We start from the raw sequence: 20,607 nt of genomic DNA, 5'->3' as shown, positions 1-20,607 counted from the left end.
CCTTTAATATGTTGTCTGTATTACGGTAGTTTGTGGGTTAGATTTGCCCTGTTATAATACCCAAGAATGATGAGAAGGGAGTCTGTATGTTTTTCTCCAAGCATGTTATCTGGTCAACCCGGTCCAGAGGTAGGATATAAACGCCGACCAAAAAAAAAACTAGACAAACTCTTGACTTTATTGAAAACTAAGCTACACAACTGCTTCAACACTGTGACTGTACACCAAAACCTCATTTATAAAGAAGCATATTCCGCATCCCCTCGTCCTCCCAGAAAGCTCCTTTACGATGCTCACTTTGACGAGCTGAAATTCCAGTATCTGAAGTGAGCTATCCGGGATGTGTTCACTGAGCCAGGTTTCAGTGAAACACAGGACTGTGGATCTGCAAAAGTCTGTGTTTCTAGTATTTAGAAGCAGCTGTTAGTCCATCTTGTTGGCCAGAGAGCAGACCTTTGTAGATAAATGGACGGGGGCACAATACATAATTCCTGCTACCTTAGATTTTATTTCAAATACAAAAAAACAAAGATGTGTGCATTCTATCCATAAACATGGAAAATAAACCTAAAGGGCTGCAGACTCATGGTTCCAGGCCAGACAAAGTCCGCACATAGTTCAAGAATGGGTTCCAGGTTTTATATTATATTATATTTATATATTATATATATATTATCTATAAGCAGATCCATTGAGGATGTATCTTATTTTTCCCAGCTTAATATTGTGCATCATATCTTTGATCGATGGAGCTCGAATCCTTTCATATGAATAGCATTAAACGTTTTGCTAATAGAGGAAAAAGCAATGACCTTCTGAAATTAAGGAGGAAAATTGAAACACACCAAAGATACCCACAGTAGAAGAGGGCACAACCATGCAGCCATAAGACTTGGAGAGTGTGTCAAAAAATAAAGATCAGAACTGTGTAAGTTTTGAGCAGCACCAAAACATGTGGTAAACGGTCCCCGAAGCCTGTGTACACCTGTCACGTATTGGGCTCAGGTTAGGAAACATTCTTGCAAGTCTTGCCTTAGAGAGATGTAGCTGATGCTGTGCACATATGGAGGATGAATTGAACCCCTGCGTGTGTCAAGTTCCACATTTCACCCAACAGAGGGACCCCAAAATCTGTTTCCCACTGCTCCCTAATATGGGATATCCGGTGAATATACTCATCCATGATGTGTGTATGGATCATTGAAATCCTACCCTTATTTAGTGTATTAACCTTCAACAGAGAATCCAAGCAAGATAAAGGGGGAATAGATGGAAAGTTCACATTTTTCTTCCTTACAAAATCTCTGATTTGTAGGTAGCGGAAAAAGTTATCAGTTGTTCAAAGCTAGCAAAAGTGTTTCCGATATATTGGTCTTCAATACTATGTATACCCTTGTCATACCAAATTTGGAAGCCTTTATCAAGTAAAGATGGTTGGAACAGATAATTGTTCACAATAGGCGAGTGAATCAATATGTTTTGAAGTCCAAGACATTTTCTACTCTCTTATAATGTGTAATGATTGAGTTACAATAACATTTCCATCTCTGATATTTACTAGTGAAGGCAAAGCTGCACATAGCAGATCAGGGAGAGAGTGGAGCTTACTGGTATTAATTTCAATCAGGAACCAAGCAGGGCTCTTGCCATTCCAATCCTTTAACCACAGGGAAATAGTATTAAAATTTGCAGCCCAATAATATGAGCGTAGATTTGGTAACAAGAGCCTACCCATTTTTTTTTGTCTTTCCATAAATTCTTTTCTTAGGCGGGCTGGTTTACCGTGCCAAATAAAGGAGGAGATCATCCGGTTATAGTCCTTAAAAAATGATTGTGGTATAAAGATAGGTACGGCTTGAAACTAATTTAGGAAATTAGGCACAATGTTCATCCTAACAGTTTGTTCTCCCAATAAGAGACAAGAGCAAAATTGACCATTGTTTAATGTTGCTTTTGCACTGTTCTAAAAGAGAAAATTTACATTTGAATAAACTGTAATAAGATTTGGTTACCTTCAACCCCAGATACGTAAAATATTCACTTGTAAGTTTAATTGGCAGATTAGGATAGTCTTCAGCTTTCATATTAATAGGGAAGTACTCACTTTTATTTAAATTAAGCTTGTATCCTGATATACTCCCACATTCTCTTAATAGTTTAAGCACTATGAGTACAGTTGAGATAGGATTAGTGACGTATAATATCAAATCATCTGCATAAAGTGAGACAGTATGCGTGATGCCACCGCGTGCGATACCTTGTATATTTTTATTGCACTGAAGGGCAAGGGTTCTATCGCCAGGACAAAGAGTAACGGCCCACTAAAGAAAGGGAAATAATCAGAAGAGACAGAGTTACTAAAAACGGAAGCAGTCGGGTCAGTGTAAATAAGCTTGATATATTTCATAAAATTAGGACCAAATCCAAACCTAATAAGTGCGTAGAAAAGATATTCCCACTCTACCCTATCAAACGCCTTTTCAGCGTCAAGCAAAATTACTGCTTCCATTGATAAAGTGTGGGATTATGTATAGATTATATTAAATAATCGTCTCAAGTTAAAATAGGACTGTCTGCCTTAAAAGTTTATCTTTAAATTTCTTATAAAATTCTATCGGAAACCTATCCGGACCTGGGGCTTTTGTGCTCTGAAGGGACATTATTGCAGCGACTATTTCCTACACTATTTCTTTTCCAGCCCCTATTGAAAGCCAGTGTCTATAGTGGGAATATTTAAACTTTAAAAAAAAAGGATGAAGCTGACAATCATCTGGAGTAACATCGGAAGAGTGTAGTTTAGAGTAACATAATTTAAACTGATCATTAATTGCTTGGTTATCCTCTGTTAGGGTGCCATCAAACGAGCTTGAATTTCCTTCGGGATCAATAAAGTATCTATCTATCTATCTATCTATCTATCTATCTAATCTGAGAAATAATATAAAACGCTGCTTCTTGGCGAAGTTGACACACAAACACACACACACTGGTGCATGCAGCCACCACGCACGGTGGGGCGCGCCCCTTTTCACTTTTAGCTTATTGATGGGTTGAATAATATAAATGTCCCTAAAGCTGAATCTAACAGACTGGATAATATTAACGCAGCATATCACAGCCGTGGTTCTGATCTAACAGACAACACTGAGACTCTGTGCAGGCTGAAAGATAGACAATTTAATGGTCAGTTTGGAGCCATTATATACAACACAACAGATGTCATAAATTCCTTCCCACTTTAGATATTTCTATACATGGTATGGAGAATCACATTACCTTTACTCTTTAAATGTCAAACCTCTATTTGAGGAACACTTCATCATTCTACTGTCAACTGAGGCCATACATTATACTTTTGTGATACCTCATATAACGTGTTTCTCTTCAAATATGGTCATAGCTTCTCAGAATAGATCGTAGTCTGCTAACAGCAAAGTCATCTCTACAAGATGTAACCAAACTGAACGTATTCACAGAAATTCGTACCATCACTTATCAGCACACAATTGATCAGTGAAGCCGTATAAAACGGTCAAATGGTCGGTTCAACTTTTCTGCGTTCACTCTCACTGTGTCTGCAGCTAGCATAACTATAGCAACATCATGGCACAGCCACTGTAGTTCCAGTCTGTAAACATCTCCAATCAGACTATGAAATAGCGCTGCGTTAGACCCTTCCGGTCTGGCGCAGTACACAATGGCAGCATAGAGCAATAGGCTCCCGACAGTGGGAATTAAAAGTGTCCGTATATAACTCAAATTTTATTGAAGAAGTGCTACAACAAGTGGGGACACAGCAGGGGAAAGAACATGCCCCAAAAAGTGAAGAAAAGACTAACACAAAGAAATGAATACGACGAGGAAGAGGAAGGCAAGCTGTCACAAGCTAGCAGTGTTAGCAACATGGAGGACGTCCCACAGGATGACACGGCAGATGAGCCGAGCCAGGAAGCTAGCCTGGGCTTAATCCTGACAGAACTCCGGGAACTTAGACGGGAATTCGGCCAACAACTTAACGGCATAAGAGAGGACATTAAGAAAATCGACAAAAGAATGGAGGAAGCAGAGGAACGAATTGACACAGCCGAGACCCGCATCCAATCCTCAGAGAAGGTTTTAGCGGAGCTAGTGAAACTTCAGATGCAAACAGAGGCTAAGTTGATGGACCTAGAAGGACGTTCGCGACGTGACAATGTGAGGATTCACGGGGTTAAAGAAGGAGCTGAAGAAAGTGCAACGTCGGTGACAACTTTTTTGGAGGGTTTGTTAATGAAGGGTCTGGAGCTCCCATCATCTACAGTGTTAAATATTGAGAGGGCGCACAGGGCGCTTGCCACTAAGCCGCCGGCCGGAGAACCGCCGAGATCACTTGTGGTCAAGTTCTCTAGCTATAAGATGAAAGAGGATGTCATTAAACGAGCATGGCAGAAGAAAGGTTTTGATTTTCAGGGGTCGAGGATCCACCTGGACCACGACTACGCACCGGAGCTGCTGAGGAAAAGAAGAGCGTACACAGAAGCTAAAGCTGTACTCCTCCTCCTGTAGTCAGGGCTCCAAAAGAGGGGTGGCAACGTTAATTGCTAGTAAACTAAACTTCGAGTGTTTATATGAAAAGAGGGACATAGATGGGAGATTTGTACTGGTCCGGGGAAACCTGCAAGGTGTTTTGGTCACCTTTTTGAATATTTACGCCCCTCCAGGATCTGAATGGAAATTCTATAAGCACATTTTTGACCTATTGATCCCAGAGGCACAGGGCACCTTTATTTGTGGAGGAGACTTTAATGTTAGACTACATCCAACCTTAGATACATTGAAACCATATCACTCAAAAGAAAAGAAAACAGCTAGAAATATAAAATTAATGATGGGGGAGCTCGGACTTTTAGACATATGGAGAGATCTGAATCCAATAAAGAGGGACTATACTTTTTTTTCCCACCCTCACTTGGTATACTCCAGAATTGACTATTTTTTTATGTTTCAAAGGGATTTAGAAAGGGTGATGAATTGTAGCATAGGGAACATGGATTTGTCAGATCACGCACCAATTTTGATGGAGTTAAGATTAGGCTTTGAAAAGAAAAATACAATTTGGAGGCTAAATACTGGAATTCTAAGCCAGATGAGGGAGCAACTAAAAACAGATCTTCAAAATTATTTTGAGGAAAATGATAATGGGGAAGTATCCCCTCTGATTCTTTGGGACGCATCCAAAGCTGTACTTAGAGGGAAAATTATAGGATACAGTTCCAATCTAAAAAAACAGAGGAAAGAAAAATTGGAAAGTTTACAAACGGATTTAAAGAAATTAGAGAACATGCATAAAGAGACATTAAATGAAAAAATAGAAAAATAAATAGACAGGAAGAAGAATGAACTAAATGAAATATATTAAAATGACATTAAAAAGAAGATGATTTTTGACCTGATAAAATTACCCAAAGTGAGGGATGAACAAAATAAACTTCTTAAAAGTGAAATTACAGATGAAGAAATTAAAAGGGCAATATTGCATTTAAAACCCAATAAAGCACCAGGGCCAGACGGTTTCCCATCAGAGTGGTACAAGGAAATGAAAGACCATCTGATCCCTATGATGAAGGCCACATACAACCACGTGATAAAAACAGGCATAACTCCCCCCTCGTGGAAAGAGGCAGTGATCTCTCTGATACCAAAAGAGGGTAAAGATAAATTTGAGTGTGGAAACTATCGACCGATAAGTGTACTGAACCAAGATTATAAGATCTTTACCCATATTTTGGCAAAAGGAATTGAAAATATCCTTCCCGAGATAATAAGTCTAGATCAGACAGGTTTCATTCAACAAAGGCAGACACAGGATAATATTTGCCGAACACTGCATGTGATTGATCATATAGTTGAAAATAAAATTCAGGCAGTATTATTGAGTCTCGATGCAGAAAAGGCGTTCGATCGAGTTAGTTGGGAGTTTCTTTATAGAGTACTACAGAAATTTGGTTTTCATCAGACTGTTATTAAAACTATTCAAGCATTATATAACAATCCAAGGGCAAGGATAAAAATTAACGGGTCCATATCAAACTCATTTGACCTGGAAAGAGGGACTAGACAGGGCTGCCCAATTAGTCCACTACTCTTTGCAATGTTTATTGAAGCTTTGAGACAGGGGATCGTACAGGATAATAAGATTGTAGGTATAAAAATGTCCAACCAGGAACATAAAATCTCATTATTTGCGGATGACGTTTTAATTTATTTGTCAAACCCAGAGAGCTCAATTTTGAAATTGTTGTCCTTTTTGGATGTTTTTGGCTCTGTCTCAGGCTACAGTTTAAATATCAAAAAGACTCAAGTGCTAAGTTTTCAATACAAGCCAAGCCAGACCATAAAATCTAATATCGAACTAAAGTGGGACCAAGACCACATAAGATACCTGGGGGTTAACATACCAAAAGACCTTACAAACCTATATGCTTTAAACTTTATTCAATTAAGTCAAAAATTAAAGGAGGACATAACAAGATGGAATTTGATACCAATACTAAGCTTTGAGTCGAGAATTGAGTCAGTAAAGATGAATATTTTGCCGAGAATCTTGTATTTGTTTCAAACTCTCCCAATTGAAATAACTGACAAACAATTTAATGAATGGGATAAATTAACATCACGATACATTTGACATGGAAGAAAACCTAGGATAAAATTTCAAATTCTTCAGCTGACAAAGGAGAGGGGTGGACTTGCACTCTGTCTTAAGGACTATTATAAAGCCGCCCAGCTAAGGATCATCTATTGTTGGTGCAACTCTGACTACCAAGCCAGATGGAAAGAAATTGAAGAGAATGTGTCCGGAGCGGTTCCTATTCAGGCGAGGTTAGGAGATAAAAGACTAATTAAAAACTTAGTCGAATTAGGTAATAATTGGATCAACGTACCTCTGAAGATTTGGTTAAATGTTATAACTAAAAATAATTTAATGGAAGAGATAAAAATTCTTAAGTGGTGCTCTCATGATATAGACTTCACCCCAAACAAGTTGGACGTAAGTTATAAGGGATGGGCACATCGGGGTCTCTCATCATATTGTACTTTCTTTGACCGGGGCAAAATGAATGATTTTCAGACACTTAAAAGATTACATGGTTTAAAAAATACTGATTTTTGCAGATTTTTGCAGATACGTCATCACATAAACAGTTCCATGATAAAAAATGGAGCTGCTTTTGAAAATGACCTACTGAAAATCTTTATTAGTGCATATAAGGACGACTCAGGGCTTAAAGTAATATCAAGACTTTACAAGGGGCTCCAGGGTATCAAAACAGTAGACAGCACATACATCAAACAAAAATGGGAAAAGGAGAGTAATAAGTGCATCCCAGGGGTATGTATGGGTAAGTATGGACTAAATATTGTGAAGCTCAATGGAGAATCTCAAGCTCACTTCTCTGGAGGACATTTGGCTGGAAGACTCTTTGTAGATATTTTATTACCCCTGCTCAATCATCTCATTGTGTCAGATACACATGTCTAATAATGAGTAGGCTGATTATATGAAGAGTCTAATGTTGCCAAAGCTAAATCAAGAGACAACTTGTTTTGTGGAATAATAATTTGGATTTTAGTTTTAAGTCTGTAATGTTGTCATGAAGTGTCATGATGTACATTACGAACTATCCATGAGAAAAGTAAACTCCCAGCACCAGTCATTTAACAATTTTCCTGCACTGTCTTCCCAGGTTCTGGACTTCCTTTGTTGCCCAGATGATGACACCAGACACACTGAGAGGCAGCAGGTTGGTCTACTGTATGCTGTTAAAACCGCAGCATGTGATTTGTACAATGATTATATCATATTATGTCACTGTTCTTCTAGGTTTTGCTGGAGTTGCTCCAGGTTGGGGGTGTCATCCAGTATAATGAGGAAAGACTATTGACTTTAGCAGAGAAGGCGAAATTGTGAGTAGCTTGCAATGAACAATTGTATCAAGGATGTATTGCATTGCTTAAATATCAACCTAACATTCTTCAGTTCAATATTTTTTCACCTTTTAGGGTTGTAAATAAAAAAAGGCATAAAATGCACATACTTGTCCTGTTGATCACTCAAGTTGTTGGGGGCATTTCTCTAACAGAAGTCAGTTGGATTTTTTTTGATAATTTAGTTTTGAAGCACCAGGTTTTACCTTTGTTCTGGGATTTATATAGAATTTAGAAAGAAACTTTGTGAACCAAAATTGCATTGGGTTTGTGATTGTCCATTCCAGCCAGATCATTTAAAACATTTTTAAAAGCAAAACTGGAAAACAAACTCTGGAAGTATTTGTCAGCCCTGATCAGGAGTGAAGAAAAAATGACCCACATAGTATGTGGCAACTTTAGATTGACCCACCCCTTAATCATTCAGGACAACACATGATCAACATTACAGATGATTTAAATGTAGTTTTCACTGGATTATACAGTGATATATGATTTATGTAGAAAATATAAGATAAGATAACCTGTATTGCTTGATGTATATTTCCAACCTTCAATTAACCTATCATTGTAAAATCAATGCTGCATTTGTACTGATAATAATACAGTTCCTAATTAAAACCTCCCTACTAGAGCTGCAGCTATCGAATATTTTAGTAATCGAGTATTCTATCGAATATCCCGTCGATTAATCGAGTAATCTAATAAATCATACTTTTGCTTAATTAAGGTTTAACTCGTCTTGGGTCGTCCCTACAAACCTGATTCTTTGCAGTTACCATGGAAACGCCTGCTTGTTACAGCCAACCACCTCTGCTCTACAGCTGCTGATTGATGCTCACCATATTACTGACAGGGTCCCAAATTCACTTTCTGATTCACTGGTCAAGGCGGCAGGTAGATGAAAAATACAGGCCAAACACGTTTTAATGGCTGAAATAGCAAATAGTGTTTTGTGTAGCCTACACATCTGTTACAGTACATTTAATTGAGAAAGCATTATGTTCTGTTGAATCAATCACAGAATCAATCATTATGTCAGATAAGGAAATTGAGAAACTTTAAATATATATTTGCTAAATTATTATTCCACAAATAAGTTCTGTCTTGATTTAGCTTTGAAGACATTAGACATTTCATATTATCAGCCTGTATATTGTTAGAAGTGTATCTCTGTCTGCTCCTGCAGCGCGTGCATTCAGCGCGCTCACAGACTACAGAGACCATAGGCGTGTCTATGACAGAGACTGTGAGAGGACGTTGCTATCGTTATGTTAGCTGCAAACACGGAGAGAGTGAACGGAGAAAAGCCGACCGTTTGACCGGATCACGTGTTCCCGACAGGGTCGTATGGATCACGGATCAACTGTGTGCTGACTAAAAGTTAAAAGGGGCACGCCGCGCTCGTGTGTGCGTGTGTGTGTGTGTGTGCGTGTTAGCGCTGAAGTGTCTGTGTAAGAGAGAGGAGCAGGTAGCTGCAGCTACATTAAACGTGTTTTATACTCGTACCAAAGTTTTGATGACGCAAAAAAAACTTAACGAAGCCTCGAGGCAGCGAAAATTCCTCGATGAATTTTTGTAATCGAATTATTCGAGTTATTCGAGGAATCGTTTCAGCTCTACTCCCTACCATAACTTTATCTGCCGTTTAGTTGGTCTAAGGTAAATGTGATGTAAATAACAGCATAGTGTTTATCTACTGTTATTGCCTCACATTATGAGTTGATGGTAAGATAGAGCAGGTGCAGACTACAATATAATGTAAAGATAATATAGAATTAAATAAGTTAGTATTGCAAAAATCAGATAAAAGTAAACAGGAAATAGAACACGTGTTAAACAGAAGACTACATAACAATGAGATACTTGATATAAAACACATCATTTTAGTCTCTGATGAGGCTGCTAGATTTAGAAGTTTTGAGATGAAATCTCCAGACACTGTTTAAGCATCTGGCTGGAGCATGCTTTATGCACTGTTAGTGACTGAGATATAGTTATTATTTGATCAAGTTGTACTGGTTAGTCGTTGCCTGCTAGAGTTAAAATAAATATCATTTCACCAGGACTTCCTGTGGAGAGGGGAATGGAGTAGACGCATATGTTGCACTCTCCTGCACTGGCCTGATAAAATATAACTTTTCATGACACAAATTTTATCAGAAGCTTCAGTAACAGTTATTAATATCCTGCACATGCTTCATGGCCTCCGCAAAAAGGCTGGCTAAAGAATAAGACACCAAAAGACGATTCGTCCGCCGCCACTAACCGGATTAGCATGCCTGCCCTGACTAGCTTGTTTGGAAGAACAGCAAAGTTGGAAGAACCCCACCTTTGGTTACCAGAAGGTAACCAAAGAATAACACTCGCACAATTAGAAAAAATACAATAAAGTTGCTAAGAAGAGATGAGGCAAAGACACAGATTTTAGAATTGTAACTTCAAGTGATGACTTCCAGATTACATTTTGTAAATGGATCAAAAGTTAGCATTCAATATTGTCTGTGTTGCTTTAACTTACCAATGCATTTTTTCAGCAAAGGCCCCTGATCTATTTGACAGTCTTAGCTGAAGTGTCCAGTGTTGTTTTCCATTTATTTCAAATATCTTAGATTTTTAGTTCTTAGTTCAGTTGTCTTTGAGATACTCAATCAAAATACATGATCAGATTTACCTTCAAATGTGACTTTTCTTTTGTTATATTGTAATTCTGTCATTTTGTGTCCCTGTCTTGCCCTTCAGCTATCAAGTCTGTGAATTTCTGTATGAGAAGAACAGTTTGTATGACAGAATTGTTGACTGCTATCTGAGAGACCCCCTCAGAAAGGTAACGTACATTTACATTTTTTTTAACTAAACATGTTGATGTGGTGTTGTGTATGAAATGATCAATTAAACAGTTTTAGGATCAAAATGAAATGGGTATATATAAACAAAGAAAACAATTACTCATAAAAATCTCAGTCCACCTGGCATCTTTTAGTCTCTGCATTTAGTCAGCCTCTATTCAATCAACCAATCATTACAGTTAAGTAAAGCACCAATTGAAGCAGGTGAAATACTTTTTTTGTCGTTATATAATGTTTTAATAGGCAGGTAAAAGACCTTACTACAAAGACCAAATGCAAATCCACCATTAACACAGCATGCTACAATGTCAAGAAAAAAAATCCTTTTAAGATGCAGAAATCTTGTGGCAGAAATCTTGTGATGAAGGACCCGAAGCACACCGTGCATGTCGGGGTGTGTTGTGAGACCAAGCAGCAGGCCTTAAAGTGTGCCGAAATGCGAAATAGCGTGCAGAGCTATAACACGTGCAGCGTCTAGAACACACTGTCACTGAGTTTACAATGATCGGATGTACGCCCTTAGACTGCCTGTAATGTTTTGACTGTGGTTGTAAGAGGGTTTTATGTAGGTCCAAACATGATTAATGCGCATAAAAACGTCATGCCTGAAGGACAAAAAAACATTTAAGGGGAGGCCTTTTTTAAATTTTCAAGGGGGCACCAATGAGCCATTTAGCCACGCCCACTTATCATACCCACATGACAAGTTTTACTTTACTACTGGGATCATTTGTGTGACGTTTGGTGGGACTACAACGATATTAAGCCCCTTAAAAAAACAACTTCCGGTTTGTTCTGTATGGGGAAATTGTTTGACGTAAACGTTTGAGCTTAAAACGGTAATATGGCCACAGTTTTAGGATGGTCCACACCCCTTTTGAGGGGGATACGATGAACTTTGTAGCTTTAGCTAGGGCTAATCCTGTTGTCAACAGATGGCATTGTGATTAATACAGACACATTTAGTATAGATGTGTTCAGGGCAGACCCTGTATCGTGCATAACACATTTTGTGATTTTTGAATTCTGCATGGCAGACATACAAGCATTTTATTGTTTAAAAATTGTCACAAAAAAAACATGCAAGTTTGACTGCAAAGCCATGGCCGCGCCCTTTAACGAAATAAAGCACAATGTTGGGTATTTAATTGAATTAGACTATTTCCTAGAACAGGGTTTCTTAACCATGGGCCGCGGCCCCAAAACATGCGCGAGGGGATAATATGTTTGCATCTGTGGGCCGTAAGGGCCGTGATCGTTGGCCTGCAGTATACTCTCCGACCACCAGAGGCAGTATCATCAGTTAGAAGTAGTGGAACTTTACAACACAACACGCAGCAGTATAACCACTTCCTCCACAACATCCTGTTTAGCGACTAGTTCTCCCAAGTCTTACCTAAATGCTGCATATGGTCGCCCTGTGCTTGGGTAAAGGTTGAACTATTTGCCGCAAGTATTCGTTGCTCTTTCGGCGGCGACATACACAATGTCTCATATCAAGGTTCTGTTTTAAAAGACGATACAACGATAATATTGGGTTACTTATCTAACAAACATGCACTAAAACATGGTTTTATATGAGCAAAATTAATTAAATGATCTTAACTTGTGCAAGGTTTTATGCATAATTAGCCCATGTATAGGTTGATATATTGATTAAAAAACAAAAATGAAGAACAGTGTTCATTATTACAACATAGTGACACAAATAGCTATTAAATAAAAATGGCCGCAAAAGTTAAATCAGAACCATTCACTCGATTGGGCCCCAGACTACCTTGCCCTGAAAATGTTGGGCCCCAAGGTCAAAAAGGTTAAGAAACCCTGTCCTAGAAGACATTAAGTGTATTAACATAAGTCTAATCAGTTCCTCGTTGATAGGGCACCACCTGGCTTTCCAGGAATAACTATATTAATTATGAATAATTAATTAGTTATTAATTAAATCAATCTCATATCATAAGTGTGAATTCTAGAGCAGTTTCTTATCAAGAGAGACACGGAACACAGTACTGAATTTATGTTAAGTTTAATAAATGATAAAAATGAAATAAAACAAAACAAACATAAAACAAAATAAAAATTAAAACCGCAAGCGGTGATGAAGGGACCGAAGCACCCCACGCATGTCGGCGCGTGTCGCGACCGCGAGAGTGCGACCGCGGGAGTGCAGCCGCGACACGTGGCCAAGCAGCAGGCCTTACAGTCATCGAAGGTTAAAAAATTGGAGTGTGCCAAGACATCAAAGTTTGATGGTACGCCGTGGCCACGCCCTTTGACGAAATAACATGCGGAGCACAACGAGAGATCTTCAACATGTCCAGAACACACTGACACTGAGTTCACGATGATCGGATAAATGCTGTTGTAGGAGTTCGTTCAAATAGCTAACCTGTGAAAAAGGAATTTCAGCCATTTTTCTTGCATTAAAAAAAATATGGCGGACTTCCTGTTTGGTTATGACCATGGGTGTAAGAGGCTTTTATGTATCTCCTGACATGCCCAATGAGCATAAAAAATTTTATGCACGTAGGCCAAAAAAACCTCTATAGGGAGGCCTTTTTGAAAATGTCAAGGGGGCGCCACTGAGTCATTTAGCCACGCCCACTTTTTATGTCAACATGTCTAGTTTTATTTTTACACTGGGATCATGTGTGTGATGTTTGATGAATGTATGACTATATTAAGGCCCGTTACAAACTACTTCCTGTTTGTGACGAACAACGCGTCCCTATGACCACGCCCTTTGAGGAAATAAAGTGCAGAGCACAACGAGAGATCTACAACACACGATGATCGGATAAACGCTTTTGGAGGAGTTCGTTCAAATAGCTAACCTGTGAAACGTGAATTTGAACCATTCAAAAAAAAATATGGCGGACTTCTTGTTTGGTTATGACCATGGGTGTAAGAGGATTTTATGTAGCTCCTGACATGCCCAATGAGCATAAAAAATTTCATACATGTAGGACAAAGAAACCCCTATGGGGAGGCCATTTTTAAAATTTCATGGGGGCGCCACTGAGTCATTTAGCCACGCCCACATATTATAACAACATGACAAGTTAAATTTTTCTACTGGGATCATGTGTGTAATGTTTGATGACTCTACGCCTATATTAAACATTGTAACAAACTACTTCCTGTTTGTGACGAACATCAAGTCCGTATGACCACGCCCTTTGACGAAATAACGTGCAGAGTACAACGAGAGATCTTCAACATGTCTAGAACACAGACCTTGACGTTGTGTCAATCGGATATAGGCTTTTGTAGGAGTTCGTTCAAATAGGTAACCTGTGAAACGCGAATTTTCGCCATTAAAAAAAAATATGGCGGACTGCCGGTTTAGTTTTGACTATGTGTGCAAGAGGATTTATTGTAGTTCCTGACATTATTAACATACAAAAAAATTGTCATGCATGTCAGACAAGAAAACCTCTATGGGGAGGTCTTTCAGAAAGGTAAAATAGGGGTGAGCCGATACATCAATGTTTGATGGTACGCCATGGCCACGCCCTTAAACGAAATAACGTGCGGAGCACAACGAGAGATCTTCAACATGTCTAGAATACACTGACACTGAATTTACGATGATCGGATAAACGCTGTTGTAGGAGTTTGTTCAAATAGCTAACCTGTGAAACGTGAATTTTGGCCATTTTTGTTGCATTCAAAAAAATATGGCGGACTTCCTGTTGGGTTTTGACCATGGGTGTAAGAGGATTTTATGTAGCTCCTGACATGCCCAATGAGCATAAAAAAAATTGTGTATGTAGGACAAAAAAACCTAAATGGGGAGGCCTTTTTGAAAATTTCAAGGGGGCGCCACTGAGTAATTTAGCCACGCCCACTTATTGTAGGTCCTGACATTATGAATGTACAAAAAAATTGTCATGCATGTAAAAGAAAAAAACCTCTATTGGGAGGCCTTTCAGAAAGGTAAAATAGGGGTGCGCCGAGACATCAATGTTTGATGGTACGCCATGGCCACGCCCTTAAACGAAATAACGTGCGGAGCACAACGAGAGATCTTCAACATGTCTAGAATACACTGACACTGAGTTTAAGATGATCGGATAAACGCTGTTGTAGGAGTTCGTTCAAATAGCTAACCTGTGAAACGTGAATTTCGGCCATTTTTGTTGCATTCAAAAAAATATGGCGGACTTCCTGTTTGGTTATGACTATAGGTGTAAGAGGATTTTATGTAGGTCCTGACATGCCCAATGAGCATAAAAAAATTTGTGTATGTAGGACAAAAAAACCTCAATGGGGAGGCCTTTTTGAAAATTTCAAGGGGGCGCCACTGAGTAAATTAGCCACGCCCACTTTTTATGCCAACATGTCTAGTTTTATTTTTCCACTGGGATCATGTGTATGATGTTTGATGAATGTATGACTATATTGAGGCTCGTAACAAACTACTTCCTGTTTGTGACGAACAACGCGTCCGTATGACCACGCCCTTTGAGGAAATAACGTGCAGAGCACGAGAGATATTCAACATGTCAAGAACACACTGACATTCTCATTGTGTCAATCGGATAATTGCTTTTGGAGGAGTTCGTTCAAATAGCTAACCTGTGAAACGCGAGTTTTCGCCATTGAAAAAACATATCAAATCAAATCAAATCAAACTTTATTTATAAAGCGCTTTTCATACTTTTAAAAGTAGCACAAAGTGCTTTACATGTTAACATCACATTAAAATCACATTAAAATCATTCCCACCCTCCCCCCATCCCCCACGCATACAGACAGTATCACACTCACAGTCATACTCACAGTCACCCCACGCTCCAACACACACGCGCAGACCTAAACACATACACACACATGCACACACACCAGTATCAATGATATGGGCAGAAGGCTGAGTACGGATGAACCAGGTAAGTAAACGCCAAAGAGGAGCCGTCTGCATCGAGAGCGGCAGATCGGCCGCGGCCATCAGGGGCACCATCACAGGGTGCCCCGGGGAGGCGGGGCCGGGACCCCTGACCTCCACCCAGACACCGCAGGACGGCGCCCAGGCAGCCATATATGGCGCACTTCCTGTTTGGTTTTGACTATGGGCGTAAGAGGATTTTATGTGAGATCTTGCATGCTTAATGTGCATAAAAATTGTCGTGCACGTACGATGAAAAAACCTCAATGGGGAGGCCCTTTTGAAAATTTGAAGGGGGCGCCACTGAGTCATTTTGCGAATTTTTATCACGAAATGGCGAAAATATCAAATTTTTCGCCAGACCCGATGACATTGGAGATTTTGATGAGTTTTCATTCACGTTCAAGCCCTCAAAAGTGGCTCCAAAGAGGCGGAACAAAAAAAAAAATAATAATCATTAGGGTTACAATAGGGTCCTTCGCACTGGTCAGTGCTTCGGTCCCTAATTAAAACCGCAAGCGGTGATGAAGGGACCGAAGCACCCCGCGCATGTCGGCGGGTGTTGCGACCGCGAGAGTGCGACCGCGGGAGTGCAGCCGCGACACGTGGCCAAGCAGCAGGCCTCACAGTCATCGAAGGTTAAAAAATTGGAGTGTGCCGAGACATCAAAGTTTGATGGTACGCCGTGGCCACGCCCTTTGACAAAATAACGTGCAGAGCACAACGAGAGATCTTCAATATGTCGAGAACACACTGACATTCTCATTGTGTCAATGGGATAAACACTTTTGTAGGAGTTCGTTCAAATAGCTAACCTGTAAACCGCGAATTTCAGCCATTCATAAAAAATATGGCGGACTTCCTGTTGGGTTTTGACCATGGGTGTAAGAGGATTTTATGTAGCTCCTGACATGCCCAATGAGCATAAAACAATTTGTGTATGTAGGACAAAAAAACCTAAATGGGGAGGCCTTTTTGAAAATTTCAAGGGGGCGCCACTGAGTAATTTAGCCACGCCCACTTTTTTTGCCAGCATGTCTAGTTTTATTTTCCCACTGGGATCATTTGTGTGATGTTTGATGAATGTGTGACTATATTAAGGCTCGTAACAAACTACTTCCTGTTTGTGACGAACAACGCGTCCGTATGACCACGCCCTTTGAGGAAATAATGTGCAGAGCACAACGAGAGATCTTCAACATGTCAAGATCACACTGACATTCTCATTGTGTCAATCGGGTAATTGCTTTTGGAGGAGTTCGTTCAAATAGCTAACCTGTGAAACGCGAATTTTCACAATTGAAAAAAAATATGGCGGACTTCCTGTTTGGCTTTGACTATGGGCGTAAGAGGATTTTATGTAGGTCCTGACATTATGAACGTACAAAAAAATTGTCATGCATGTAAAAGAAAAAAACCTCTATGGGGAGGCCTTTCAGAAAGGTAAAATATGGGTGTGCCGAGACATCAATGTTTGATGGTACGCCATGGCCACGCCCTTAAACGAAATAACGTGCGGAGCACAACGAGAGATCTTCAACATGTCTAGAATGCACTGAAACTAAGCTTGCGATGATCGGATAAACGCTGTTGGAGGAGTTCGTTCAAATAGCTAACCTGTGAAAAAGGAATTTCGGCCATTTTTGTTGCAATCAAAAAAATATGGCGGACTTCCTGTTTGGTTATGACTATAGGTGTAAGAGGATTTTATGTAGGTCCTGACATGCCCAATGAGCATAAAAAAATTCGTGTATGTAGGACAAAAAAACCTCAATGGGGAGGCCTTTTTGAAAATTTCAAGGGGGCGCCACTGAGTAAATTAGCCACGCCCACTTTTTATGCCAACATGTCTAGTTTTATTTTTCCACTGGGATCATGTGTATGATGTTTGATGAATGTATTACTATATTGAGGCTCGTAACAAACTATTTCCTGTTTGTGACGAACAACGCGTCCGTATGACCACGCCCTTTGAGGAAATAACGTGCAGAGCACGAGAGATATTCAACATGTCAAGAACACACTGACATTCTCATTGTGTCAATCAGATAATTGCTTTTGGAGGAGTTCGTTCAAATAGCTAACCTGTGAAACGCGAGTTTTCGCCATTGAAAAAACATATCAAATCAAATCAAATCAAACTTTATTTATAAAGCGCTTTTCATACTTTTAAAAGTAGCACAAAGTGCTTTACATGTTAACATCACATTAAAATCACATTAAAATCATTCCCACCCTCCCCCCATCCCCCACGCATACAGACAGTATCACACTCACAGTCATACTCACAGTCACCCCACGCTCCAACACACACGCGCAGACCTAAACACATACACACACATGCACACACACCAGTATCAATGATATGGGCAGAAGGCTGAGTACGGATGAACCAGGTAAGTAAACGCCAAAGAGGAGCCGTCTGCATCGAGAGCGGCAGATCGGCCGCGGCCATCAGGGGCACCATCACAGGGTGCCCCGGGGAGGCGGGGCCGGGACCCCTGACCTCCACCCAGACACCGCAGGACGGCGCCCAGGCAGCCATATATGGCGCACTTCCTGTTTGGTTTTGACTATGGGCGTAAGAGGATTTTATGTGAGATCTTGCATGCTTAATGTGCATAAAAATTGTCGTGCACGTACGATGAAAAAACCTCAATGGGGAGGCCCTTTTGAAAATTTGAAGGGGGCGCCACTGAGTCATTTTGCGAATTTTTATCACGAAATGGCGAAAATATCAAATTTTTCGCCAGACCCGATGACATTGGAGATTTTGATGAGTTTTCATTCACGTTCAAGCCCTCAAAAGTGGCTCCAAAGAGGCGGAACAAAAAAAAAAAAAATAATCATTAGGGTTACAATAGGGTCCTTCGCACTGGTCAGTGCTTCGGTCCCTAATTAAAACCGCAAGCGGTGATGAAGGGACCGAAGCACCCCGCGCATGTCGGCGGGTGTTGCGACCGCGAGAGTGCGACCGCGGGAGTGCAGCCGCGACACGTGGCCAAGCAGCAGGCCTCACAGTCATCGAAGGTTAAAAAATTGGAGTGTGCCGAGACATCAAAGTTTGATGGTACTCCATCGGCACGCCCTTTAAAGGAAATAACGTGCGGAGCACAACGAGAGATCTTCAACATGTCTAGAATACACTGACACTGAGTTTATGATGATCGGATAAACGCTGTTGGAGGAGTTTGTTCAAATAGCTAACCTGTGAAAAAGGAATTTCGGCCATTTTTGTTGCAGTCAAAAAAATATGGCGGACTTCCTGTTTGGTTATGACGATGGGTGTGAGAGGATTTTATGTAGCTCCTAACATGCCCAATGAGCATAAAAAAATTCATGCACCATAAAAAACCTCTATGGGGAGGCCTTTTTGAAAATTTCAAGGTGGCACCACTGAGTCATTTAGCCACGACCACTTATTATACCCACATGAGTAGTTTAATTTTTCTACAGGAATCATGTGTGTGACGTTTGGTGACTCTACGCCTATATCAAGGCCCATAACAAACTACTTCCTTTTTGTGACTAACAACGCGCCCGTATGACCACGCCCTTTGAGGAAATAACGTGCAGACCACAACGAGAGATCTTCAACATGTCTAGAACACACTAAGATTGAGTTTGCAATGATCGGATAAACACTTTTGGAGGAGTTCGTTCAAATAGCTAACCTGTAAACCGCGAATTTCAGCCATTCAAAAAAAATATGGTGGACTTCCTGTTGGGTTTTGACCATGGGTGTAAGAGGATTTTATGTAGCTCCTGACATGCCCAATGAGCATAAAAAATCTCATGCATGTAGGACAAAGAAACCTCAATGGGGAGGCCATTTTTAAGATTTCAAGGGGGCGCCACTGAGTCATTTAGCCACGCCCACTTTTTATGCCAACATGTCTAGTTTTATTTTTGCACTGGGATCATGTGTGTGATGTTTGATGAATGTATGACTATTGTAAGGCCCGTTACAAACTACTTCCTGTTTGTGACGAACAACGCGTCCGTATGACCACGCCCTTTGAGAAAATAACGTGCAGAGCACAACGAGAGATCTTCAACATGTCGAGAACACACTGACATTCTCATTGTGTCAATCGGATAATTGCTTTTGGAGGAGTTCGTTCAAATAGCTAACCTGTGAAACGCGAATTTTCGCCATTGAAAAAAAATATGGCGGACTTCCTGTTTGGTTTTGACTATGGATGTAAGAGGATTTTATGTGAGATCTTGCATGCTTAATGTGCCTAAAAATTTTCGTGCACGTACGATGAAAAAACCTCAATGGGGAGGCCCTTTTGAAAATTTGAAGGGGGCGCCACTGAGTCATTTTGCGAATTTTTGTTACAAAATGACAAGAATATCAAATTTTTCGCCAGACCCGATGACGTTGGAGATTTTGATGAGTTTTCATTCACGTTCAAGCCGTCAAAAGTGGCTCCAAACTGGCGGAAGGAAAAAAAAAAAATAATAATAATCATAAGGAAAACAATAGGGTCCTTCGCACTGGTCAGTGCTTCGGTCCCTAATAATCATTAGGGTTACAATAGGGTCCTTCGCACTGGTCAGTGCTTCGGTCCCTAATAATCATTAGGGTTACAATAGGGTCCTTCGCACTGGTCAGTGCTTCGGTCCCTAAAAATAATAATAATCATTTGGGTTACAATAGGGTCCTTCGCACTGGTCAGTGCTTCGGTCCCTAAAAATAATAATAATCATTTGGGTTTCAATAGGGTCCTTCGCACTGGTCAGTGCTTCGGTCCCTAATAATATATTGTTACAGCAGAGAAATGCAATACTGATGTATTGTGAGCATGGAATGTTATACCTCGAACACTATATATATTACTTGACTCGTATGGTGAAGTTATATGTTTAGTAACGAGATACAACGCAATATTA

General features: G+C 40.1%; 1 protein-coding gene across 1 annotated transcript in view; it reads left to right on the top strand.

The window, feature by feature from the left end:
• Positions 1 to 20,607, top strand: part of vps8 (VPS8 subunit of CORVET complex) — a 129,300-nt gene that overhangs the window by 69,467 nt on the left and 39,226 nt on the right. The window contains exons 29-31 of the mRNA XM_079362628.1: positions 7,728 to 7,784; positions 7,865 to 7,947; positions 10,711 to 10,795. Of these exons, the coding sequence (XP_079218754.1) occupies positions 7,728 to 7,784; positions 7,865 to 7,947; positions 10,711 to 10,795 (225 nt within the window). The remainder of the gene's footprint in view (positions 1 to 7,727; positions 7,785 to 7,864; positions 7,948 to 10,710; positions 10,796 to 20,607) is intronic.

This window comes from Symphodus melops (genome assembly GCF_947650265.1).
Source record: "Symphodus melops genome assembly, chromosome: 15".
Taxonomy (NCBI): domain Eukaryota; kingdom Metazoa; phylum Chordata; class Actinopteri; order Labriformes; family Labridae; genus Symphodus; species Symphodus melops.
Note: the sequence above shows the minus strand (reverse complement) of the source record. Positions and strands in the feature narration are given on the sequence as shown.